The sequence below is a fragment of the Alexandromys fortis genome, unplaced genomic scaffold, assembly GCF_014885135.2.
Source record: "Alexandromys fortis isolate MF-2015 unplaced genomic scaffold, M_Fortis_MF-2015_v1.1 scaffold_27, whole genome shotgun sequence".
In the NCBI taxonomy this organism is placed as follows: Eukaryota; Metazoa; Chordata; class Mammalia; order Rodentia; family Cricetidae; genus Alexandromys; species Alexandromys fortis.
The window spans coordinates 10,208,577-10,235,393 of NW_026067952.1; the positions used below are offsets into that span (position 1 = coordinate 10,208,577).

At 45.5% G+C, this 26,817-nt stretch overlaps 2 protein-coding genes across 4 annotated transcripts in view; both read left to right on the plus strand.

Moving 5' to 3' along the window:
• The window catches only part of Mtcl2 (microtubule crosslinking factor 2), a 66,203-nt gene extending 57,943 nt beyond the window's left edge, over window positions 1–8,260 (plus strand). Inside the window, exon 15 of the mRNA XM_050151039.1 lies at window positions 199–8,260. Within this exon, the coding sequence (XP_050006996.1) occupies window positions 199–345 (147 nt within the window). The 3' untranslated portion in view covers window positions 346–8,260. The remainder of the gene's footprint in view (window positions 1–198) is intronic.
• A 3,305-nt stretch (window positions 8,261–11,565) lies between these two features.
• On the plus strand, window positions 11,566–23,110 carry Dsn1 (DSN1 component of MIS12 kinetochore complex). 3 transcript variants are annotated; one of them, XM_050151273.1, is made up of 11 exons: window positions 11,566–11,705; window positions 12,749–12,774; window positions 13,085–13,405; window positions 15,555–15,628; window positions 16,531–16,603; window positions 17,513–17,603; window positions 19,314–19,373; window positions 19,748–19,825; window positions 20,692–20,839; window positions 21,863–21,950; window positions 22,384–23,110. In XM_050151273.1, the coding sequence occupies exons 2-11, from the start codon at window positions 12,750–12,752 to the stop codon at window positions 22,467–22,469; spliced, it is 1,044 nt and encodes a 347-aa protein (XP_050007230.1). In that variant the 5' UTR covers window positions 11,566–11,705; window position 12,749; the 3' UTR covers window positions 22,470–23,110. The 3 variants fall into 3 exon arrangements, with proteins under 3 accessions (XP_050007230.1, XP_050007232.1, XP_050007231.1); XM_050151275.1 differs by having other exon boundaries at window positions 11,579–11,705; window positions 13,090–13,405; XM_050151274.1 differs by lacking the exon at window positions 11,566–11,705 and adding an exon at window positions 11,716–12,061.
• Window positions 23,111–26,817: the final 3,707 nt, after the last annotated feature.

Genomic DNA, 26,817 nt, shown 5'->3' on the forward strand with positions numbered 1-26,817 from the left:
CTGCTTTCTTCTCTGTGTCTTCCAGACTTTATTAGAATGAGGATCCATTGCTGCCCTAATAGGAATAACATGTTAAGATTGGTCTAGAACAGGGTTGCAGCCCCTGGGAAGCAGTGTGAGACATGGCTGAGTCCCGGCTCCTGGGTGGCTGCAGCCAGCACCTTGGGCTGCTCTGACCTCTTCCCTGTCTCTTTCCAGGATGCTGTTTGTGACTGTAGTGCCCAGTCTCTGGCCTCCTGCTTCGTCCGGCCATCCCGCAACACCATCCGACACTCTCCTTCCAAGTGCAGGCTGCATCCTTCAGAATCAGGCTGGGGCGGGGAGGAGAGGGCAGCCCCCCAATGAGTCACAGAGCAGCCAAGCTCCCCGCCTCAAGCAGCCTAGACCCTGGAGATGAGGCAAAGGATCACGTCCTCAGCCTCGCTCTGCCTGGGAGGAACAGCAGCTATGCCACTGCCAGAGAAGAGCTTTTCAAGGTAAAGCAGGGTGTCCCACTGACTGCTGGGAGGTGACCTCTGATTTCCAGGGGAAGGCAGTGAGGAGGAGAAAAGAACAACCTGGGTGATCAGGACTGGGCTTCCCAAGCACCTGAAGAACACCGCACGTCACCTCTGGATCCTGAAGGGGGCTGGCACCACCCACATCACTCCTTAGGATCCAGAAAAGGAGGCATTTCTGGGCAATCCCCAGGAGTGTGGCTCACAGAGATACTCCCTACTGACCGCATGTGGAGAAGCCACTGAGAAGATTGGGGCTCTGCTTGGGGCCCAGCTTGACGCTCTTGAAAGAGCTGGGCTGGGCAGTGTGGCCATCGCTCCTTCTTTCCTCCTCCCAGCTTTGCTGATCAGGTTGCTGGGCCTTCTTGGAGCAGGGAAGGGGGATATGATAGAGCAGAACCAAGTCAACTTGGAATCCTGGAGCCCTGGATCCCCCTGCCTGTACCTCCACGTAGCAAGAGCTGGGGGCAGGTAAGAGTGTGTCAGGTTCCAGTTGGAGGTCAGAAGAGCTGACTCCCTAGTCAAGGTGACTTGAAGGCCCAACTTGCATAGCAGACTCCTTGAGAACAGAAATGGGTAGGGTCCCTCTCAACACCTGATGCAGAGGTAAAAGCCTACATGCCTTGCCTTGATTCCCTAGGGCCTCTTTCTTGGTAGCAGAGATGGGTGCCACAATCCTGCATCAAGGAGAGGGCAGAGATGCTCCCTGGGAAAGAATCTGTTGTTCAGGTCAGGCCAGAGAGCACCAAGAGGCCAGTGGCCCATGACACAGCCCGAGACAAGGGCCTACAAACATTTCTTGCCTAGATTGTTTATTTGAATTTTTCATACTATAAATATTTAAGGTGATTTATTTTAATAATTTAACTTACTGCCCCCCCCCCAGCCCTTAAGGTAATTTATTAGAGGTATTCTTGCCACAGGGACAACATGGGGCTTATGACACCATGGAGTCCCCCATGTGGTTGAGGCAGCTCAGCACCAGGCTCAGATGGCCTGGTTTCATCAGAAGGGCCCCTTGGCAGAACTGGGGCTCTGCACCTTGTTCCCCCAATACCACTGGCCATTTAGTCTCAGATGGCTACGTTTTACTCATCACCCGGTACTTGGCCTGACCGCTACAGGCCAGCTTGTGAATGCTTCAGACACGGTGTAGGCCAGAATGATGTCATCACTCCGCAGACATCCTTCATGATCCCTCGCATCCCTCCCGGCCCTCCAGCACCTTTCCTCACAAGTCAGACGTAGATGACTGCAGCTCTCTTCCGAGCACAGCGACCCCCTCCGTGCGCCCGTGTAAGAACTCGCAGGAAAACAGGATGGACTTCTAGAATGTTCTCTATTGCAGCTTTGCACATGGATCTGAGAGTGTCTACCAGCCTGCCAGCCTGTTCACCAGCCCTTCTCTTAGCCTTATAGCCACTCATGGCTCTTCTTCTAGCCCCAGCTCTACTGCCTGTCCTTCCCACACCCCCAGGAGTCGCCTGAGCCACACCAGTGTAACTCGAACTGTAGTAGAGTGAGCTCACCTGCCTCCCCTTGGTGCCAATGACGCGCTGCCCTCTTCTTCCTGGCTGGGGATTCGGACTCATCCGAGGATGAATTGGCTTCTGTGCAGAGTTCCCCATCAGGAAGGCAGAGAGCCAACTGCAGAGGTAGTTTCCCCCAGGACCAGGGAGATGCCTCTGCTCTCCTGCCTCCGGTTTCCAGGCTACCTCTTTAGGGACACCTGGAACAGTTACCCAAAGCCCCTCGACCCCATTCCCTATGGGCAGTATAGCAGGGTCAGTCCCTCACACCAGCTGTTGCCTCGTGTCCTAATGACTTGCACGGGCAGAGTCAGCAGGCCGGTGGACCATGGGCCAGGTCCTTCCAGGATGCTCCTGCTCTCCTCCAAGAGGTCAGAGGCCCCTCTAAGGTTATCTCCAGCTGAGGGGACCACATCAGGCCACAAGCCACCAGAGGCCTTCTGCCACCTCCCAGAGCTGCTGAGAGCCAGGGAGTCTTGAAGAAAAGCCCCCTAGACCTGAACCCCAGGGCTTAGGGGCCACTCAGCCTTACCATCTGTCCCATCTGGGTTGTCGTGCATTCCCACTGTCTCAGCACCTGGCCCCCACGGCCCCCAGCAGGTGTTGCAAGCTCCAAGTCTTGGTTTTCAGTCCCTGTTTCTAATTCTTGCTTGCCACTGTGCAAGGCCACCTGTCATTGTCCCAATCGAAGCCTCCGAACACAGGGCTCGATGGGGTTGAAAATGTTACATGTAAATATTGGTTTGGTTTGATCTTTAGCATTTTACTTGGTAACTGGTTCTGTTTTCTTTTGGGGGGTGGAAGGGTTGGTTTGTAAATCTCTCTACTCTTTTGAAATGTAATTTCTAAGTTTGTTTCTTCAAATGCCTTTTATGTCTTAGTAACATTCCCAAAGCAGAAAACTGCCTGGCCTACATGGGGTACTCCCCTGGAGGCCCGGGGTCATGGGAAGGAGCAACACCCTTCCCCCCAATCCATCCTCCTTCTGTTCACCTCCATTTTTCTCCTTTTCCTTCAGCCCTCTACTTCCTTTTCCTCTCTCTCTCTCCCTCTCTCTCTCTCTCTCTCCCTCTCTCTCCCTCTCCCTCCCTCTCCTTCTCTCTCTCTCTCTCTCTCCTTCTCCCTCTCCCTCTCCCTCTCCCTCTCCCTCTCCCTGTGTCCCAAAGGAACCTTGGGGCCCTAGTCCTCTAATAGATTGCCTGGCTTGGGCCCACAGGGTTGACACAGATGGGCTGGGGGCATGAGGGTGAATTGCATGATTGACACTAATCTATGTCTCACATCTTCCTGGGGATAAACCAAATTAGACTGTCTTGGAGGCAATGGTGATGGGTTTTGAAATGAAATTCAGAGCCCTTGAGACCCCCTGACTGAACAAGGAGAATCCATTTCCCTTTGCCCTGTAGCCTTCCTCCCCGTCCTTATCCTACCAAGGCTTGTTCTCCAGGAGCTCAAATTGGGCCCTATCTCTTGGCCTCTCCAGTGATGTTCGTCTACCAGCTGGCCTCCAGGTGACAAAAGCTCTCAAAAAACTTGACCTTCTGGACACCACTATGCCACTCCCTGTGCATCAGTCCCTCAGCTTTGTCTCTTGCCCAGAGGCCCTTCCCCCACCAGCCTCTGCCTCCAGAGTGCTGGGATTAAAGGCGTGCATCACCACTGCTCAAGGGCAGCTCTTAAGAGGCTTTTTGACAGGCCAGGGTTTAGTATCTCATTCTACAGTTCTCATGCAGGAGCCTGGAACCAGGAAGATATCTGCCTTACAGTGGGACTCTCGCCTGCTTTATGTACAAACTCACTGGGACGCTGGCTAGGGTCAGGGCATCCCAGATTTGCCACTGCCGGACCCAGAAGCAAGACTTGCAACTCTCTGAACCTTTGGGGTTAGCTCTCTGGGAGATCCATATGCACCAGTGACTGGTGTTTACACTCACGGGTCCAGCCATTCCCAGCTGATACATGGTGAGCCAGTGCTCACGGTGCTAGGTCCTTGACAAGAGCCCTGAGCACTGGGGACGGGGGTGTCTCAGCCAAACTCAGCTTTAGGTAAATTGCCAAGGGTTTCCAACAGGCAGCAAAAACAGTCTTTCACCTTAGTCACATGTTTCGTGAAATAACCAAGCTAGAAGTGTTGAGGCTGATGGCGGCACAGCCCTTTCATTGTAGCTACTCAGGAGGCTGAAGCAGGAGGATCAGGTTCAAAGCCTGCTTAGGCTAAAGAGTGAGTTCATGGTCAGCCTGGGCAGTTTTCTGAGGCCTTGTCTCAAAATGAAGATTTTAGAAAGTGCTGGGTAGCTCAGTGGTAGATGCTTGCTTTGCATGTGTGAGGCCCTGGGTTCTTTCCCTAGTATTGAAAAACAAAGAAAATGAGAAAATCAAAGGGTGAGGACTGGGGACATGTATGTCAGTAGTAGAGCACTTGCCTAGCATAGGAAAAAAGAAAAAGAAAATCTTTCCCCAATCTACCCACTATAATCCCCATAATTACACAATTTAAGTTATACCGCACCCCCTTACTTTTTGTTTGTCTGTTTTTGTTTTCAGACATGATCATGCTATGTATCCCTGGCAGATCTGGAAATTGCTATTTTGACCTTAAACTTGTAATTCTCCTGCCTCTGCCTCCCAAGTTTAATGAATTAACGATTAATAGGCGTGTGGCACCATCCACAGCCTTAAATTTCATTCTTGAGTTCCCTGGCAGTCACGGTAAGACGAGAAGCATATCAGGCCTTTATCGTTTCCAGCCATCTGTCATGTGAGGCAAGCGTGTTTGCTCAGAGACAGACTGATGTGGAAGCGTGAGTTCTTTCCTCGAAGACCGAGGAGCTGCTTGGTTTGCCCAAGACAAAGCTTGTTTTCCGGGTGACTGTTTTACAGAATAATAAACTGCCATCAACTTGAATGACCTCAGCCAGATCACATAGCTAGTCTATGCCTCAATTTCCCCAGCCACAGAGTGGTGGCTATGCCAAAGACCAAATATATCATGCCCGTTCGTCTCCTGAGAAAAGCTGGCATTCTATCAAATCTGAAGTGAAACTGAGTGCTTTCAGAGGCATCGAGGCGCTCGGTGCCCTGGCTCTGGTGGTGGTGTATACCTCCTTCTCTCATTGGCCTTAAAATAAATAGAAGGGACCACAAGAGAATCTCAGTCATCATGCTCACATTTTAAAATGCTACTGTAGTCTGTTTAAGTGTGTGTGTGTGTGTGTGTGTGTGTGTGTGTGTGTGTGTACACATGCTAGGAATGAGACCCAGCATATGAGAGAAGCACTTGACCACTGAGACACATCTTCAATGCCTAACAGGCTTTTTAAAAAAATATTTTTATTTAGAGACAGGGTCTCCTGTATCATCAGCTGGCCTCCAACTCACTGTGTAGCCCAGGGTGACTTGAACTTCTGATCTTCCTGTCCATCTGCGTTGGCATTAGCCACAACCCCTGGCCATAGTGTCTTTTATGGACATTCACGGTATTGTGTCACCACTACTAGCTCCAGAACTTTTTCTTGGTCCCAAACCGAAATTTCACCCCCTCATAATAATTAATAACTGACCCATAGACAATAATTCCCACCCTTGCCCCAGGGCTGGATGACCTCTGCTCTATTTCCTTCCTTTTTACACTGGCCTGTTTTAGGTACTTGTGTAGGCAGAATCCAACATTTATCCATTGTGTCTCACCCTTTCACGTTTTACTTGTGGAGAAGGGAGTGGCTTGCCCAAGGCCTCACAGCAAGGCATAGGTGGAGGTGGCTACCAGCTACCAGCTCCTGGCTCTCAGAAGATTTTCTACAGTGTGCATGAAGCATGCTCTGAGGTCTTGGCTGAATCTGCATCTTCCCCCCTCACCCCACCCCCTCCTTTATCATCATCCATATCATCAGCTCTATAGTATCATCTCTTCCTGCCACTACTTCCTGGCTGGGTTTCTGCCACCAGATGAAGTGGTCCTATAACCTAGGACCAGGTTTTCTTCTCTGGGACCCTGGGATTTTTACAAGGCCAGCCCTCAGCCCTCCCATGTCCTCTGGTACACTCTTCCCTCTTCTGTATGGACTTTTGTCTGACCTTGGCCATCTCCTCCCTAGCCCTACAAACTCACACCCCCACCCCCTCAGGGGAGGATCATGTCCAGTCTGTCCCTCTCCCAAGGTTTGCTCTCAGATCTGGAATTATCCAGTCTTGTGTTTATTTTGCATTTTTCCTGAGGGATCCCCTTTGTTCTGTGCATCACCATCACCATCTCCTCCAGCCCTTCTCGTCAGACTCACCCCACTCCAGCAACCTCCCAGCCTGGAACACCCCCAGTCCCACCCCGCTCTCTGCTTCCTGTCTTCCCTGCTTCTCCCAATATAGCTGTGTCACCTTCCGCTGGGAGGATGTGAGGTGGACCTTTGGGTCTTCTCTGTCCTGCCCACTCTTGGTGACCTTGGTATAAAGCAGGGGAAATTTGACTTCTCTTTGGTTTTGTCTCTGTCCGTCCCATCTGTTCTCCCCTGCCCTTCACCTCCTCCAGATCAGCTCACGTTGGCAGAACCTCACCCACCTGAAGCAACAGATTTCGCAGTTTGCAGAATCCCCAGACCCATGAAAGGGGACTGAGGACATGATACTGGGCCACAGTCCCTGCTCAGGGCTCCTCTGTCATCTGACCACTTTCCTTCCTCACCCTCCTGGGAGCCTTTGCATCCCTTTGTCTACCCCACTGACCCTGTTCCCCCTTCTTGCCTTCACTTGCTCCCTGGACCTAAGGGAAGAGTCTTTGGTTTCCTCTGCTATCTTGGAAGGACTGAGGCAGTCAGGGTCTGGAGTCCTTGTCACACCACATCCAAAGCCACCTATGCCACCTCTGGGAAGAGAGACCTCAGCTAGCAGTCTTGGAAACCCAAGTTTGAGCGCCCGGTTTTATGGTTCTCCCAGAACACCAGAATGACCCTATAGGCTTCAAACATCCTTTGTTTTGGGATCCTACGACCTCCACTGGATCCTCTGGGCCCTGCCTTCGATTCTCTGTGCCTTATTTTACTTCTCTGCACAGGGGGGCTCACCCACCACCTCTTTCCCAGCATCTGTCTAGACCTCTTTGTACCTCTACAGCTGGGCCTTGCCATCAAGTCTTGCCATAGGAGTACCAGGTTGCCAAGGCAACTGGGAGTATTTCTGAGGATTAGTGTCTCTCAAACTCTGTCCCGGTAGTAGAGCGTCACCAGGAAAGGTGGCAGAAGTGCAGATTGTTGGCTGCATCCAAGACCCATGGAAGCAGGCCCAGGAAGTTAGGGTTTGAAAGAGCCTCCGGGTCATTCTGATACAGACAAGTTTGTCAACAACTACAAGGTTGTTGGTCTAGACGAGCTGTCATCTCAGCTTGGGTAGTACCCGGGCCTGGCCTGGGCCAAAAAATGGAAAACAACCAGACTTGTAGATTCAAGGCCTCTGTCCCCGAATAAAACATCACTGTGACGTCTCCTATTTTTGGAAGCTGGAATGGGGGGGACGGCCCTGCAGCTTTCCTGTTACCTCCCTGGCTCTATTTCAGCCCAGCTCACCATCCCCTTCAAATTTGCATTTTGTGGAAATCTGTATACGTGGTCCCAGCAGACAAGCAGGAGGATGGGGGAGTCCCCAGAGGCAGGAGGCAAAAAGGACCCTTTTCACTTTTCTCTTAGGATCCCCACCATTGCCCAAGGGAAGGACACTTGCTGCAAGGAGAGAATCCCAAGCCCTGTCCCCATCAGCACTCCCACACCACACCTCCTTATCCTCCCAATCCCAGGGAGACCTGGTACAGTGCCAAAAACCAGTCAGGACTTGGGAAAGAGCTAGAAACTGCCTTTCCTCTTCCTGGCCCCCCCCCCCCCCCCCACTGCCTGGCCAATACTGTGAAGCCCTTCCTGCTCAGCCTGGTTTCCTGGGGATGGTCCTGCAGTCGTGGGCCCTGGGGGACCCCTCAGGAGGGAAGGGACCAAGGGCATCTTTGGGCCAACTATCCACCTCTCCTTTCCACTATTCTCCCTTCCTCCCCCTTCTCTTCCTTCCGCTATCCCCATCTGCCTTTCTGCCTTTAAAGGCTCCTTCCTGCGATGGATTGGGTGATAGGAGGACCGTAGTCTAGTCCACCAGCTCTCCTCGCCCTGTGTCTTATTTCAGACATGACAACTGTACAGTGTAAACTTACAAAGTGTTTTTAATAGTTGTAGATTGGAAATAAAGTATGTCATATAAATGGTTGCCTGCATTCTGCTCTCTGCTTTTCCCTGAAGAGGCTGGCGGGGCCCCAGCAGATTTGAAAACTGACTGCATACCACCTGGGATTGCTTAAGAGGGGAAAACTGAAACCAGCTGGCTGCTTTGGAATCACCTAGATGGGGCCATCCGGGGTTCTGGTGGCTCATGGCTGGTAACTAAGTCTCCTAGGAAATGTGTCATTGCTACTGAGAAACAAATACAGAAAAAGAGAATTAGGCTTTTCTATAACACAATAATTTATTTTTTAATATTTAATATTTATTTATTATGTATACAATATTCTGTCTACATGTATGCCTGCAGGCCAGAAGAGGGCACCAGACCTCATTACAGATGGTTGTGAGCCACCATGTGGTTGCTGGGAATTGAACTCAGGACCTTTGGAAGAACAGGCAATGCTCTTAACCACTGAGCCATCTCTCCAGCCCAACACAATAATTTATTATGGTGGAAAAGATACTTTTAGACATTATAGTGGAATTAATCACCCCAAATGTATCATATCTACCAGTGTTGTGGACTGCGATTTGGGGAGCGAGGCATGGTTTCTGGAGGCTAGCAGTCCGATATCAACTAGGCTATGAGTATTTGCACCTTTGTGTGTCTAGGAATGGAACCCAGGATCTGTCTCATGCATGTTAGGCGAGCTCTCTACCAGAGAGCCATAGGTTTAGGCAGCCTGAGTTACTCAGATTTCTGTCTAGAACTGGAAGAGTCCTCGGTGGCTAATTCACAAACCAGGAAGTCAGCGTTGGCTCTCAGGACTCAGTTCCTCAACGTGTGGGGTAGCTTGTGTATCCGTGCAGTGTGGCCACTAATTGTCTTCAGGACAAGTGATCTTTGAGAGAGCAGAGTAGAAATCACAAAGTCTTTTATGGCCAAGCTTAAAAGTTACATTTTGGGGGCTGGGGGGATGGCTCAGTGGTAAGAGCACTGGCTGCTGTCTCAGAGGACCCAGGTTCAATTCCCAGCACCCACATGGCAGTTCACAGCTGTCTGGAACTTCGGATCTGATACCCTCATACAGACAAAAACACCAATGCACATGAAATAAAAACAAATAATTAAAAACAGATTAAAAAAACAGATTAAAAAGTTACATTTCTACAGTATTTTATTGGTTATATAAAACCAACTCTTTTCAGTGCAGGAGGACTAAGCAGACACTCTTTACTGTAGGAAGAGATTGCACACCAGGAAAGGGTCACTGGGGCCATCCTGGAAGTGGCCTCCTGTGTGTGAGGGACTCAGTGAAGAAACTGCCAACATAATCGCTCCGTGATACGGTTAAGGTTTTTATTGTAGATGTGAGACAAAATGGCCAGAGGCATCTGAAAGAGTCCATAGCAGAGAGAGAGAGAGAGAGACAGAGAGAGACAGAGAGAGAGAGAGACAGAGAGAGAGACAGAGAGAGACAGAGACAGAGAGAGAGACAGAGAGAGACAGAGAGAAAGAAGCAGACGGGACATGTCCAGGGCTGGGGAAGTGAGTGAGAATAGTGGAGACAGCCAGCAGGGTAGCAGGAGATGGAGAGTCGGGCATAGAGGTGAAGGAGTAAGAGAGAAGGAAGTGCGGAAGAGTAGAGACTAGTGAACTGTAAGGAGAATGAGGAGCTGGGAGGTGGGAACACGACCTGGTGGAGGACAGGAGAAGGGCTAGCTAGTGTGGTCTCTGAAATGTGTGTAATGGGTACGTTTGATAGTGAGGGAGCCTGCAGGGCACCATGGGCTTTGCTGCTGGTAGCTGGTAGACACCAAAGGCAGATGGGAACCAGTTTTACAAGTTTCCAAAGAATGCTGGTTTTTATTTAACTGCCAGGAATCTTCCTATAGTCCGGTTTTAGCTCATTTCTGGATATTTGGACAGCCTGAGACCTAACAGCTACTTTGGGAGATCTTTTATGGGGGGGCTAACAGCAGTCAGACCTGTGCCAGGCATGGAGGATATAATAGGTGGGTGCTGCAGCCCCCCTCCCAGCCCAGCCTAGATTCAGGTCCTCAGATGGGGAAGGGAGGAAGCACTGGCATGAAGAAATGGATTGTCTGACCACCAACCGGATGAGTGTCACACAAGTGGCCGGCCCCAAACAGCTCAAGCCATCTTTATTTATGCTTCAAAAACAAGCATGTTTTTCCATACTAACAAACACGTTTTCCCCACTCTCTGACGTTAACCTTCAGCAAAAATAAATATGGATTCTCCCCCCCCCAACTTTTACATCAAAACATCTTTTAAACTGGAAACACTTGTTTTGCTAACTTGACCAAATATTGAGCCAGGTACATTCTGTCTTTACAAAACTATAAGGTGATAAACATAGGCACACATTTTCAAGAACAACATCGTTCAAAACTTAACAAAGTATATTTATAGAAATAGGGGAGAATTGCTTCTAATCTTGTCAGCACTGAATCGGGACAGCTCCCAAGGCTTTTTGGTTTTTGTTTTGCTTTTGTTAGGGACAGGGTCTCACTAAGTAGCTTTGGCTAGTCTGGCGCTCTCTGTGTAGACCAGCCAGGCCTCAGACTCAGAGATGTGCCTGCCACTGCCTTCCCAGTGCTGGGATTAAAAGCATGTGCTGCTGCCACACCTGGCCCTTTGGGATCTTTCTTACTGCTCTCTATTCAGCATTTATAAGGTTCAGATCAGAAAGAAATCACTTCTTTGATGCATGGGGCCATTCTGATGACTCAGTGTCTTGTCTTGAGGAATCAGCCCGCTTTGTGGAGCTTCCCAGGCAAAGGACGGTGAAGTAGGCACGGGTTGGGTTCCTGGGAGCATAGAACATCTGGCCTTCAACATGGAAGAGAAGGCTAGAAGGGAAAGAGAAAGGCTTTACAGGAAAAGTGCCTGTTCGAACAAAGGAGCGGGGCAAGAATTGGCATGGGGTAGCCTGTGATGAGGCTGGTATAAAGTGTGCTCGAACTTTGTTGTGTACTTAAAGGACCATGGAAGGGGCCCGTGGAGCAGGAGTAAGTAGGCAGGGACAAACTGAGCTCAGAGTTCCAGGTGTCCCTGGAGAAAGTCACTGTCCACACTTTCGGCGTGAAAAAGATAGATAGGTAGCCATGGCCCAAGAACGGGTACCGCACCAGACTCCCTGACTTCCGTGGGTCGGCTGTATGGCAGGAAAGGTCTTCAAAGCGGTGCACTGGAGAAGGCAATCCCCGGGCAAGATGCTGCTGCAGAGATGGTGACCGTAATTGGACAGAACTATTAGGGACAAGATGGGCTGGGCCAGAGCATGGAACACCGGAGTGCGCATGCGCTCTGCCGGAGGCACGGTCGGACGCTCGAACTCATAAGCCGCTGGCTACGCACGCGCAGTTGTGTGGCGGGAAATTTGTAAGTAGCGGCGGCGGCGCGGCACCGAGGACTGTACGAACGCGGGGAGAGGATCCTCTGCGGTGACGCGGAGTTTTCAGAGGTGACTTTGTGTTTTAGGGACGGGGGCGGGGGTTCCGGGCTGGACGGGCGTCGCTTTGGGGTCGGAAGTCGCAGACGTCTCCCCGGATGTGGCTCGTTTCTCCCCTGACCCGCCTCTCGGCCCGGCCCACCCCGCGCTCCCGGCCTCCCGGCGCTCCCAGCCGCAGGCCCTCGGAGACTTCCTAGCGTTAGGACTACGGAGGGAAGGCCACTCTCTCCCGGGCACAGCGGCGACCCCAACTCCAGATTGTGGTTGCGGACTGGGCAGAGGGCTGGGTCTCAGCCCGACTTGCATTGCTCCTGTGCCCCAGGCCTGGGCCTCCTGATAGTACTCAAGAGTTGTGAAGCGTATCTGTCGTAAGGATTGTGGGGATTTAGATCCTTGAAGGACTCTTTGTTCTTTCAGCATGGTCCCTCAGTATCCATTTGTGTTTTTCGTTTCCAAACTCCCCCCACATTCAGATGTCTTTGGGAAGGGAGAGATACATACAAGATAGAGAGATGCCAGGTTGTGTCCCTGCCTCTCTTTGGGTCAGTTGTCTCTGACAGGTACTGGGAATGCGGTGCTGTCTGGCTGGGAAGACAGACATGTAAATATATTTTACAGCCAGTACTGTAGAGAAGAGATTCGTGGCCATCAAATCTGCTGAAGAGAAATGACTTCAAATTTAAACTATGTTAAAAAAGGATGAGTCTTTTTTTATGGGTGGAAGGACAGATGTGTGCAGAGATTAAAAAGTAGAATTTCCAGGAATGGAAGGATTTGGAGAGAATAAGAAGAGATGATGTGGAGTTGTGTTGTTTGTCTGTTTTCTAGTTTGGAAAACAAAGTAGATCCTAATAGATGGGATTAGGAGCTAGTGAATTACCAAGCGACCGGGAGCTAAGATAGATTATATGTAGTAAGTTATTCAGGAGAGCTGGCAGTGACCCCTGCTGATAGTCTTGGAGGAGGCAAGTGAGGGCAGTTCAAGCACGAGCTCCCTGGAGCTGGACCGTGAAGAACGGACCCCCTCATCTTCCTGTTTTCATCTCTCCATCCAGGATGACGTCAGCAACCAGACCAGAAGGTGAGTTTTAATTCAGTGTCTCTTGCCTCGGGTTCCGGCTCTTGAGCTATCACAGAACCACTCTCTGGCTCCTGGTGGATTTGGAATCGCATGCTGTATGTTTGCAGAAAGGCTTCCTTGCTGTTTCCTTTACCAGGGACATAGATTTCCTTCCTTCCTTTGTTCCTTCTGCCTGGGCTCCGAGGAAGCTGAGACTGCCAGTGTATGTCATCTTGAGGGGACATACATTTTCTGTTGTCACCTCCTGCTCAGATGCTTACTTGAAGTAGGTTTTGATTTTATATTGTGACTTTTCTATAACAAATGCTAGAACAGGAACCAATGATGTCCAAGCCTCAGGATCATCAATTGCCATCAAGTCTCAACCCTTTGGAAGTGTTGCCCGACTCCTCTGCCTCGCTGGAGATGACTCAAGGCACGTCAAAGGAAAAAAATCACCTCGGCTGGAGCCCTGAGGAGGGCAAAAGTGGCGAAGCCAACCATCAGGAGAGACTTCAGTTGAGGTCATTTCATTTGTCCCCTCAAGAACAGTCTGTCTGTCGCCGAGACAAAAGGCAGTCCTGGCGACGAGCGAGTGTGAAAGAGATAAACCGACGGATGTCATTGGCTCCCTTTCACCCAGGCATCACAGGTGGGGTGCTGTGTGCATAAAACTGGAATTCCAGCCCAATAAGAGACAGTGAGTAATGAGCGACAGGAAGAGTAGCAGAATAGACATGGCGTGGCTACATTTCAGCTGTGCAGCTTTGAACGTTACCTCCTTGAGCCTCAGTTTCCTTACCTGTAAAACGGAGGTAATCCTGTGGGCATGTTCTTGTTTATACAGCCTGGTGCCACACATCTAGTAAGTGTTCAGTGTTAATTGCTGTTCATGTATGAGCTGCCATGAATAGAAATTCTGGGTGCTAATTGTTTAATATGTCACCCTATCTAGGATGCTGGGATTTGAGGTCTTCCTGTGCCTTATACCGTAGAGTGGAACAGAAGGCAAGAGAGTTAATACGTGCCTGATTCTAGCCTACAGAACTGGAAATGACTCAGAAGGAAGATGTACATATAAACACGTTCAGTGGGGCTAGGAATGTAGTTCAGTGGTGCGGTGTATGCTTGTGTGTCTGAGGTCCGAGGTTTAATTCCTGACACTCAAGAACAAAACGTAAATGGTTTTGAGGGATGCCATATTTGAATATAATTTGTGATTTTTTTTTTTAAATTTATAATTGTTTGATTTGCCAATATCAAAGTACAGGCTGTAATGCAGAAAGTCTAGGTTGGTCTTGAGCTTCACTTCCTTTGTCTTAAGTTTTTCTCGGTAAACTGGGGAAAATAAAACCACAGTAATATGCTTGACAATTAGCAGACCCTCAAGTGGTAAAGCTCTTGTGATTTCTTTAAGGTGGCTGCATGTGGAAGGGATGTGAGTAAAAACAGCCAAGTTGGAAAACTGGGGCCATAGTGCCCATTCGCTTTACTCCTAGATGTGCTAAGAGACTAGTTGTCCCAGACCATCCCTGCCATCATTCCCTTTCCAGAGTGCCAGTTCTGTAGAACATGGAATCAACCACGTAATAAGAGAAATTATTTTTCTGGTTATTCCTGGCTGTTTGCCAGGTTTCCTTGGTTATAGCCAGAAAGAATCTTGTTAATAGCAGCCAGAATTATTCAAGAGACAAGAATGCTTTTAAAATAGCCATCCAAAGCCAAAGGGCAAGAATTCTTGCAGCCAACTTCCTTTACTATAAGATAATTGCTTTTTAATGGACATAATTGAGAAAACAGTATCTCTAGCTTACAGTTGTTTGGGTCAGTGACATGATTACATAAAGCACCCACCAGTCCATTCTCATGGCTTGCTGTGTAACCTTGAGCAAGGAGTCTAACCAGCCTGTGTGTCACGGTGTTACCATCTGTTATCAAAATAGAATTGATGCCAGGTATGGTCATTCTTGTCTGTGATCCCAGCACTTGGGAGTCTGATGCAGGAGGATTGCCAGGAGTTTAAGACCAGCCTGGGCTACTACATTACAAGATTGTGTTTCAAAAAGCCCAACTCAAATAAACAGAAGATATTTGCCTTAAATTTTAAATGAGATGTGCATAGCAACAAAGAAATATGTATGCTGTACGGCAGGTGTTCAGCTGGTGCTGGCTATTAATATTAGATCACCGTGGGCAGTGTGCTACTACTAGGAAAACACATCTCACTGGAATACTTGGGTTTGAAGCATGGCTTTTTTAGCCTGTCTTCAGACAGTTCACTTTGCTTCTTTGACTCAATGTCTTCATTTGTAAAGTGGAGCTTATGTTGTTATAAGAAAACGTTTTTCTTTTCAGTGCTGAAGATAATATTCAGGCCCATGCACATTTGAGGCAAGGGTTCATCCACTGAACAACAGCCCTTACCCCTCAGAGGACTTGCAGTACTGAAGCAGGCTGCAGTGCCTGTTAAAAAATGCCATTTACGTTATTTGTATCTACCTTGTTTGCTGGTTTTTAACTGACATACAAAGTAATAGTTTTTATTGTATTTTCACTCCACTTTCTTAAATAGAACAAGATTTTAATGTAATACATGGAAAAGTTATAATAACTCTTAAAAATTTGGATGAATGAAATTGTAAACTTGATTTCTCAGTTAGCTTGGAAAAATTAGAATTCTCTCCTTACTGAGAGAAGGCAGCTTCTTGTCTTAAGCTGAGTTACATCAAGAGGGAGGAGATTTTCCAGTTTTGTTGCATTGCTGTTGCTGTGATATTTCTGAAATTGCTATTTTATGTCAGAGCTCAGCAGGTCCATCAGCTTGAAGTTAGCAGAAAGCAAACGGCTTGGCGCTCTCCTGCTCTCCAGCTTCCAGGTGAGATTCCTAGGGTTGAGACGTGTTTACATTTGCCATTGTGGGATTGTCACAACTTCAGAGAGATCTCAGTATCCACAGTGAATTGAGGAAAAGGTGTTTTTCCATGGTTGGTACTGACCTGGGCCGTTGTGCTGTCTTTGCACTGAGCTCTGCTGTTGCTAGTCGAGCAGCTGACGGGTTTTGCAGTATATTTTATTCATTGGCAACAAGTGATGAAAATAAATTGGGTAGAGGTCAAAATCTGTTGCCGTAGACATTCAAGGCCGACTGCAAGGTAGACGAGTGTATGGGGTGTATGATTTTTGTGGGTTTTGTTTGTTTTGTTGTTATTTTTGAGACAGGGTTTCTTTGTGTGGCTCTGGCTATCCTAGAATTCACTCTGTAGACAAGCCTGGTCTCAAACTCACAGAGATCTGCCTGCTCTCCCTCTTGAGTACTGGGATTAAAGGTGTGTGCCGCCACTACCTGGCCTTCTTTAATTTTTTTTTTTTTGTGTTTTATGGCCGACTGGTACTTATGACTGCTGAGATAAGCAAGTAATTTATAAGAATTAAATGACTGTTGTTTTTCCTGAGTTAAAAATCAGAATGTCAGCTGGGTGTGATAGTGCTTGCCTTGCAGTTGGACCTCTGAGTTCAAGGCCAGCCTGGTCTACAGAGCAAGTTCCAGGATAGCCTGGGCTACACAGAGAAACCCTGTCTCAAAAAACTAAAATCAAAATAGAGTGTGTGCAACAGAGAATTTTTCCTTATCTACTTACATATATGAAAAGTGTTGGGTGGAAAAATTAGGCTCTGTGTAGCTTCATCCTAAAGTTCATCCTAAGCATCATAAAGCTACATGCAGAGCTTGCCTGGGAGACTTTGGTAATTGTACTGAAAATGCTTTTCTTTATTTAGTTCTCTGTTGAAAAACTTGAACCTTTCCTAAAGAGCACTAAGGACTTCAGCCTTGAATGCTTTAAAGCTAAAGGTGAGCTGCTAAGCATAGACATGTGCTTTAGCCTTGACCTGCTCCCTCTTTTGGAGCCAGCCAGCATGTTTTCATTGTCCTTTTACAGAGGATGCTGCCTCTTTAAAACCAGGTCTGTAACCTCTTTAAAAATTGCCCCTTCTTTCCACTTCTATAATGCTTTCTCCTCAATGACAGCAATTCACATCTTTGGGAAAAAGTGAAATTGTATAGATAACTATGTTTAACTGCTTTTTCATAAGTATAAAAACACTTATAAAGTTGCCTTCTATTTAGCTATCTACCCAAATAAAAGGATACAATTTTCTTTTATATTTTTTGTTGCCTGCCCCATTAGTTACTTTTCCTGTGATAAAACATCCAGACCAAGGCAACTTATAAAAGAAAACATTTAATTGGGTATACAGTTTCAGAGAGCTAGAGTCCTTGATGGCGGAGCAAAGGCATAGCAGCAGGACAGATGAGACTCACATCTTGCTCTGCTAGTAGGAGGCAGAAAGCACACTGGGAATACCACAAGTCTTTTGAAACCTCGAAGCCCACCCAAGTGACACACCTCCATCAAGGCTTTTAACACCTAAACCTTTCTAAACAGTTCTACCAAATGGGAATCAAGTATTCAAACATGAGCCTATGGGGGCCATTCTCATTCCAACCACCACAACCATCCTTTTGATGCTGGGTACCAAAGCTAGGACCTTGAACTTGCTATGCAAGTTCTCTACTATGAAACTAAACTTCCAACCCCAAAGATAAAATATTTGCATGCTTACATAACTGTTTTCTTGAATGAGAGGACGAGAATGGGATATGGGACCCTAGCCTTAGGAGCTCCTTAATATCTTTGTCATGAGCTCATTGTGAACATCTGTAGTCTTTTATTTTCTAACATAAATTTATCCTTTCTAGCGTCTTCTCTCTCTGAAGAATTGAAACGTTTTACAGACAGGCTGGAAAGTGATGGAACTCTACAGAAATGTTTTGTTGAAGATTCAGAAGAGTAAGAGCAATTCTCTTTGTGTCCTTACTTATAACTGAGCTTAAACTTGATTATAATTAAGCCATTGTTTACACAGTAAACATTTGTTCGACACCTATGTGCCAGCACACACTTTAATTATTTATTTTTGCTTTCTTAAGATAGGGTATCTGTAGTTCAGACTAGACTCAACCTTTTGGCAGTTCTTTTACTTCTACTTTCCAAATGCTGGGATTACAGGTGTGAGCAGCCATCCTTGGCTTGTACCAGGCTTTTCTTGATGATGAGGAAGGGGATATAGTGATCAAAGAGTCACATCCCTCTTGCACGTTTGTATTAGAGGAGATAATTCAGAGAAAATTCAATCTCCACTAGCAATGAACCAGGAAGTCAGCAAGTAGGATAGTGACGTTGGGAGCAGGAACCTTGCTAGAGTTTTGAGAGAAGGTCTGTAGTGGTTTCATGTTTGGACAGGAACACAAAGACCTGGGTAGTGAGAAGGAACAGCTGTGGAAAGATTTGGGGAGCCATTCCTCAGGTCTTTGATTGTCATGCAGTGTTAGCTCTTATTTGAATGCTCTTTCCAAGCAAGAATATTAGCAGAATGTGTTGGCAAGAAGGCTTAGTGGGTAAATGTAAGCACTCTTGCTGCACGAACTGATTATCTCGTTTCTATCCACACTTCCCTTGGAAGGATGCAAATCCATTGTAGAAAGTTGTCGGGGCTGGAGAGATAGCCCAGTGGTTAAGACCACTGACTGCTCTTCCAGAGGACCTGGGTTCAATTCCCAGCACCCACATGGCAGCTCACAACTGTCTGTAATTCCCGTTCCAGGGGACTCAACACACCCATGGCAAAAACACCAATGTACATAAAAAAAGAATAAAATTTTTTAAAAAAAGAAAGAAAGTTGTTTTCTGGCCTGTACACACTTTGTGTCATATGCACACCTACATATGTGCATGTGCACACACAAACACATAATAATAAAAATAATAATAGAATTTATTGTTACAAAGATATCACCCCTAGATTGGTAATCCTTCAGGGGGGCTGCTGCTATCACAACTCCACCCTGCAACAGATCATGCACTTGGTTTGAATATGGAATTCATGCAAGGCCTGCCTGTTCGCAAGTTCTTAAGAGTGACACTTCTAATCAGACATGAACTATTTTAGCCCAACAAAATCGCTTCAAATGTGTATTTAAGCACAGACTGCTGCATCTCTGGTAGAGATACTGTGCACATGCCTTGGTATAAAATAGGAGTTGTGGCATTATGAATCTGTGTCATATGGAAAACCAAGTATATCTGCGATACTTTGGCATTTTCAGTGTCTGCTTCTTTTCCATTAGAAGTAATCATCTAATTGAGCCGAACTGTGAGAAATTGCTGAGTAGAGAGGAGCCAAAACACAGTCTTAAGAACCGAGTCAAAAAGTTTTGGGTTTTATTCTGTTTGCAGTAGTCATGGAGTTTTGAAGCTAAGGAGAAAAATAAAAGACTATATTTAGAAAGGTTAATCACCATGGTATGAATTGGAGTTGATAAGAAAAACAGATTTAAAAGCCATTTAGCCATTACTAGTGCAAAGTAGATATTGAGTTCAAGAATAAATATTTTCTGAATAAAAATTATTAATATGTTTGTGTCACTAAAATTATGTAAGACATTAAAAACAAGTGTTTGTTGAAGGATTCATATTGTCATAATATTATCTATATTCCAGAAAAACACCAGCGTTTTCACTGGAAACATCAGTGGCTGAGGTGAAAGAATATATGGCAAAGTAAGTAAAATGAGTTAACTTTTCTTGAAAAACTGAAGTTTGTTCTCCATCAAGGACATGACTGAGCCTGGAGAAAATGCCTGGTAAGCGTGGTGGACAGTACTGGTCTGTCAGCTCTAGAGCTGGAAGGATGAACAGCCCTGGTAGACAGTCTCATAGGGTGCAGTCAAGAAATAAGGGCACTAATTTGATTTTAACAGTTTGTGTATTACTTGATTAAATTAATATCCTCTGAATCAACTGAGCTTTCTAATCCTTTAATGACCTTTTAATACATTTTATAGCCAGATTACATGCCTAAAGTACTTATTGTTGCCCTGAGTAATTAAAAATGTGACCAAAAGTTAACTGAATTTCCTTCCCAAATCCCATAGGTTTTCTGTAGAACGACATGCTTGGGATCAGCTCTTACAACAGTACCAGAAGGAGATTCCACCCGATGAGATGCCCAGGTTAGACTCAAGAAGTGGAATGCTTTTTCTTCAGGCTTGTTTTTGGAGGCTGTAGATGATTGTATTTGATTCGGGTTTATTTCAAATCCATTTGTGCAAACAATGATGAATCTGTTCTCATAATTCAGTCAACTTTAAAGTATCTATTTGTTTTCTTTGGTGGAAAGGGAGGGACAAAAATGGAAGACTAAGTGTCACTGTTTTCAGATCCAGAACAGAATTGTTTCTGTGTTGTGTTTTTGGCTACTACTCACAATCCACAGGGAGATGGGCACATAGCCACCCTTGCACCTGTTCACTTGGCACTGGGCCAGCATCAGTCCTCAAGAGACTTTAGTGAGCACATGGCCTTTGAGCTGTAGATAAGAGAGAATCCCTTGGTTAAGGCCTTGGTGAAAATGCAAAGCCACTAAGGGAGTGGAACAGGAGGTATAAGGTGTGAGAGGCCACCTTTGGCTAGGTAAATCAGAGGAAGGTAGAGAAGCTAGATTTTGGTTTACTTTGGCTTCTGAACTGGTTTCATTAATTTAAAATATGGTCTCACTAGGCAGCCAAGATTGGCCTTAAATCCCCAGGTGTACCTCAGTTCACAATCCTATCTCAGCTTCCCAATTGCTGGGATTGTAAGTGTGCAGCACCACAAATCTCTCAGCTTTTCCTCCCAACCATATCCCACCTACAAAGTCAACTATTAAATGTCAGGTAAAACTCTAATCATAGGAGTATTGTGAGGAGGCTTTGAGGAACAAGACTTTTGAGACCGGGACAGGGTTTCTCTCTCAAAGGCACTCATATATCATTTCCAGAAAATGATTATAATTTTAGGAAAACTCATTTTATTTTATTGTTGTTGTTGTTGTTTTTAGAGGATCATCTGAAACCAAAATCACTGAGGTCAAAGTGGATCCTGCGACTTATCTTGTGTCTTCCCAGAAGGAAGTCCTTAACACAAAGCCCGACTACCAGGAAATCTTACGGAATCAGAACCAAGTCTTTGCCTGCATGGAGTTGGTGGTCAGTGTTTTAGGCTTGTTACGTGGGTTACCCAGCTTTCTAGGCTTGTCATCTTTTTTTAGCGTTATGACATGACAGAATACCTGAAGTAACTTATAAGGAGGAATGGATTGTTTTGACTGTTTATTGCAGTCTGTGGTGGGTTTGTTTGGGTTTTTTTGTTTGTTTTGTTGTTGTTGTTTGTTTATTTTTTGCATTAGGGTTTCTCTGTGTAGCTTTGGAACCTGTCCTGAAACTCGCTTTGTAGACCAGGCTGGCCTCGAACTCACAGAGATCCGCCTGCCTCTGCCTCCCAAAGTGCTGGGATTAAAGGTGTGCGCCACCACCACCCGGCTCAGTCTGTGGTTGTTTAAACCCTGTTGATTTGGACTGGAGCCATGTAATAGATTGTGGTGGGAACATATGGCAGAGAGACTACTCCTCTTATGATGATGGTAACAAAGGGGGCGCTGGGTCAGGTCCTAATAGCCACTTCACACTCCCAGAAACCAAAACTACTTCTAAAAAGGTCCCATCACCTCCTGGTGATGATTCTTTAATAGCAGCAACCAAGCCTTTTAAAATGTAAGCCTCAGGAAGACACTATAAATGCAAGCTATGGCATAAATCTTTAGAAGTTAAAAGATGTGTAATAAGGATGTCAAGCCTCTCTACCTTGGGAAAACGGAAAAAAATTTAAGTAAATATATAATGTTAAGTGCTAATAAAACAGTAAAGGGGTAAAGAATACGGGAGGAACCATGGGCTGCTATTCTATCTACAGTGGCTATTAGCTCCTTAGTTGTCAGCTCAAACCAAACTTAGAGGACTTGGCATCTTGTTGGTAGAGGTTTGGGGGTCAATTTCCTGGGGCATGGAGCAAACTGGAGAAATGTGGACTATAGTTCAGTGGGTGCCAAGAGAGACTGTCTGGCATCATTCCAGACTGGAAGAGCTGGCCTAAAGCTCCAAAGCAGGAGCTTGCCTGGCAGTATGGAGAGTCACGGAAAGTTCTGCAGCTCACACTGACCTTACTGTCTGCAGATGGATGAACTGCAAGGATCAGTGAAGCAGCTGCAAGCTTTCATGGATGAAAGTAGTCAGTACCTCCAGAAGGTGTCAGTACAGCTCAGTAAGTGCATCACTCGAGGGGACCAGAGCTAAGGGTTGCCGTGCCCCCTTTGGGTTGTATACTGCCTCTCCAGGCGGAAGGTCCTTAGATTTAGACCATATGACTTGTTTTACTCCCTAGAGTAAGTTGAATGTTGATAGAAATGCCTAAGTGTAAATTCATAAAAGTACTCCACAAAGATACCCTCTCCTCTGCTTTTTGGCTGCTTCAGTTTTCAAGAATGCATGAAGTAAAACTACAGGTGCTTTCCCGTAGTTTTTCCTGGCTTCCTCTATCCATTTTCTTATTTATCACACCATCCTGACTTTCCTACTAGTCTGCCATCTCCTTGAGAACAAAGACTTGATGTGTCATTTGCTGCCCATCACTGTCTGGCACAGTGTGCACATGTTTCCAATAACTGAAATGTGGTTTTGGCTCCTTTCCTTTGCAGAGAAAAGAAGCATGGAACAATTAGATTCTTCACCTGCTCGAAAACTGCTCAAACTCCACATGCAGAACTCCTCTACCACACAGTGATCAGGGTCTGGTCGGTGACCTTACCTGTAGTTCTGCTGTGAGCTGCCAGGGAGAGGACAGGGAAGAGTGCTCCCACACACGACAACCTCCCAGCCTCCCTCAAAGCTGGAACGTTCCGGCTACAGAGCACTTTCCCTGTTTCTGAGTGACAGCACAGATCCAGAAGAAAGTTGTTAGAGACACTTTCGGTAGGAATGTGCAAGACGCTTGGAATGACCTTCAGAGCCACTGGCCCATCACTTTAAATGTCCTCATGGTCAGCACTTTGTATCCCATGAAGATATTGTCAAGTTTTCAAAACAACCCAAAGACATTTAGAACCAACATTAACAAACTGTTTCAGGGGTCAGGTTGGGTTCTTGTCATAAAAGAATGAAGGTAAAGTTTTCAAGTGTGGTACTAAAGGCGGAGTGTGGAATGTTGTTGCATAAAGACATATGTGAATCACTTCACCAAATGCCCTTTTTGTGAAGTATCCTAATGCCTTTACTATACTTTAGTTTTAATATTGAATTGACCTGCTGGGCGGTGGTGGCGCACGCCTTTAATCCCAGCACTGGGGAGGCAGAGGCAGGCGGTCTACAAGAGCTAGTTCCGGGACAGGCACCAAAGCTACAGAGAAACCCTGTCTCGAAAAACNAGGGGCTGGAGAGATGGCTCAGTGGTTGAGAGCATTGTCTGCTCTTCCAAAGGTCCTGAGTTCAATTCCCAGCAACCACATGGTGGCTCACAACCATCTGTAATGAGGTCTGGTGCAGTCTTCTGGCCTGCAGACACACACACAGAATATTGTATCCATAATGAATAAATAAATATTAAAAAAAAAAGGATGAATTGACCTCCTGCAATCAAAGTTTATGGCAAGAAAGGGCTTAGATGATTTAATTTTCTTTTCCTCTGGAAATTTCCCCTTTGCCCCCTAAGAATCGACCCCAGGACTTTGCATGTGCTAAGCAAGCATTCTCACTGAGCTGCACCTTTATTCCCTGTATTTTATTTTTTTAAAGTTGTTCTAGTTACTGAATAGTGCCTAGAACACAATAGCCCTGTAAACTGTGTTTTAAAATCCTGTGTCGTCATTTCCTGTGACTGAGGAACAGTTATTTAACCTCTTTTCTAGAGCATTGGAAAATAATAGAATCTGTGTTTTAAGGACACTCTAAGGATTTTAAATAGTAAAAGCCTAGAACAATATGTTTATTGCTGACCACTTAAAAAATGAGTCGACAGTAGTTACTGAGGTGGAAAACCTGATGTCTAATTTGGAATACCAAATGGAGAAATCAAGCAGACTGCTCAATATATGCAGGTGGAGACCTGTGCAGCAAAGTGGATTAGAACTAGAATTTTAAAGTTAGGACTAGTTATTGAAGATTGAGGTTTATATTGTCCAAAGTAGAACAAGGAAGGAAATTTCAGACACCCTCCAAGAAAGTCAACATTTAAGAGAAACAGACTCTTATTGATTATTGTTGCAAAACAGATGTATAACAAAGAGTATAAACTTTGGAGCATAGATTCATCTCATCGATTTGCTCTATCAAAAGGATAAATTTTCTGTCTTTAAAGGTGGTTATGCCTTCCTCCATTTTATCACGTTCTGTCACACTTTGTTTATTTGTAAGTGTTCATCAGACTTGAAGATGGGACATGTGTTGGGTATCTTCAACCAATGAAAAGGGCTAGAACATTAAAGAAAAAACAAAACACTAGGGCTGGAGAGATGGCTTAGAGGTTAAGAGCATTGCCTGCTCTTCCAAAGGTCCTGAGTTCAACTCCCAGCCACCACATGGTGGCTCACAACCATCTGTAATGGGGTCTGGTGCCCTCTTCTGGCCTGCAGACACACACACAGAATATTGTATCCATAATGAATAAATAAATATTAAAAAAAAAAGGATGAATTGACCTCCTGCAATCAAAGTTTATGGCAAGAAAGGGCTTAGATGATTTAATTTTCTTTTCCTCTGGAAATTTCCCCTTTGCCCCCTAAGAATCGACCCCAGGACTTTGCATGTGCTAAGCAAGCATTCTCACTGAGCTGCACCTTTATTCCCTGTATTTTATTTTTTTAAAGTTGTTCTAGTTACTGAATAGTGCCTAGAACACAATAGCCCTGTAAACTGTGTTTTAAAATCCTGTGTCGTCATTTCCTGTGACTGAGGAACAGTTATTTAACCTCTTTTCTAGAGCATTGGAAAATAATAGAATCTGTGTTTTAAGGACACTCTAAGGATTTTAAATAGTAAAAGCCTAGAACAATATGTTTATTGCTGACCACTTAAAAAATGAGTCGACAGTAGTTACTGAGGTGGAAAACCTGATGTCTAATTTGGAATACCAAATGGAGAAATCAAGCAGACTGCTCAATATATGCAGGTGGAGACCTGTGCAGCAAAGTGGATTAGAACTAGAATTTTAAAGTTAGGACTAGTTATTGAAGATTGAGGTTTATATTGTCCAAAGTAGAACAAGGAAGGAAATTTCAGACACCCTCCAAGAAAGTCAACATTTAAGAGAAACAGACTCTTATTGATTATTGTTGCAAAACAGATGTATAACAAAGAGTATAAACTTTGGAGCATAGATTCATCTCATCGATTTGCTCTATCAAAAGGATAAATTTTCTGTCTTTAAAGGTGGTTATGCCTTCCTCCATTTTATCACGTTCTGTCACACTTTGTTTATTTGTAAGTGTTCATCAGACTTGAAGATGGGACATGTGTTGGGTATCTTCAACCAATGAAAAGGGCTAGAACATTAAAGAAAAAACAAAACACTAGGGCTGGAGAGATGGCTTAGAGGTTAAGAGCATTGCCTGCTCTTCCAAAGGTCCTGAGTTCAACTCCCAGCCACCACATGGTGGCTCACAACCATCTGTAATGGGGTCTGGTGCCCTCTTCTGGCCTGCAGGCATACACACAGACAGAATATTGTATACATAATAAATAAATAAATATTTAAAAAAAACCCAAAACACTAAAGACAGATCTCAGCACTCAAGAAGTAGAAGCAAGAGAATCAGAAGTTGGAGGCTTTCCTTGGATATGTAGCAGATTCGAGGCCAGCGTCTCAGCAATACCTACTGAGTTCTCAGGATTGTTAGTGCTTACCACTGCTTTCGAGAGAGGCTTTTTTGCATTTTGTCATTAATAGAACTTTGGAAATGTTTCCTAGTTTAGCCAAGGATACATAGGTAGTGAGGGTGAACTGGCACTGGTTCAGTACTTAGTAAATGTTAACAATTAAATATAAATCATATAATAAAAGGCTGTGGCTATTAGTTTTGCCTTCATCCAGATTGGTTTGGGAATAGTGCTTGATTAAAAATGAGGATCTCTGAGTTTGGGGCCAACCTGGTCTACATAGTTCCAGGACAGCCACGACTAAATGGAGAGACCCTGTCTTAAAAACAAAGTGTTGGTAATATTTGTTCTCTTTCTCCAAGAATAATGATCTTTACTTAATTATACTTAGTATTAATAAGATAATAGGCTAATAAGCTCTTGAGAGAATATATGCCCTACACATTGACTACATAGGAAATTCTAGGCTAGTATGATATTTTGGGGTTTTTATTACTGTGATAAAGCAACATGGCCAAAGTTAACTTGGGGAAGGAGTTTGTTTTGTTTTACTTTTCTAGGTAACAGTTCATTAATGAGGGAAGATGGCAGGAACTGTTATCAGGCCATAGAGCAGTTCTCAACCTTCCTAATGCTGTGACTTTTTAATACAGTTCCACATGTTGTGACCCCCAACCATAAAATTATTGTGTTGCTACTTCTTAAGTAATGTTGTTGCTGTTGTGAATCATAATGTAAATAGGTGGTGACATGCGACCCACAGGTTGAGAAGTGCTGTCCACCAGTCTGCTCTCGTGGCTTCCTCAGCCTGCTTTGTTATGCCATCCAGGACCACCTGCCCACAGTAAGCTGGCCCTCCCTCATCAGCCATCAATCAAGAAAATACACCACATGGGCCAATTTGGTGGGCATTTTCTCAACTGAGATTCTCTTCCCAAATGACTTTGTTTATGTCACTTTGACATAAAAGCGGCTGGCACACGCTGCGCGTATATCTTGATTCCGGTCTGGAGAAATGGCTTAGTGGCTAAGAGTGCGCATGTTCTTGCAAGGATGGAGTTCGCGTCTAAGTCCCCATATTTGGTGGCTCACAACATTGTGTAACTCCAGCTCTGGCCTAGTTGGACATCTGCTACATTCGTGCACGACAGCACACACATACACACACACGTAATTCACAATGAAAGTCTTTAATTGTTGTCTTTAACTTAGTATGTACAGTCGTTTTTTTTTTTTTTTTTTTTTTTTTTTTTTTTGTTGTT

What these genes read in the sequence shown, in the direction of transcription:
- Dsn1 (XM_050151273.1), top strand. Translation starts at nt 12,750, where the DNA reads ATGACGTCAGCAACCAGACCAGAAG. An exon ending in TTTGTTGAAGATTCAGAAGA is followed by an intron (nt 17,604 to 19,313) that starts GTAAGAGCAATT and finishes TCTATATTCCAG; the next exon opens with AAAAACACCAGCGTTTTCAC. An exon ending in TTGCCTGCATGGAGTTGGTG is followed by an intron (nt 20,840 to 21,862) that starts GTCAGTGTTTTA and finishes TACTGTCTGCAG; the next exon opens with ATGGATGAACTGCAAGGATC.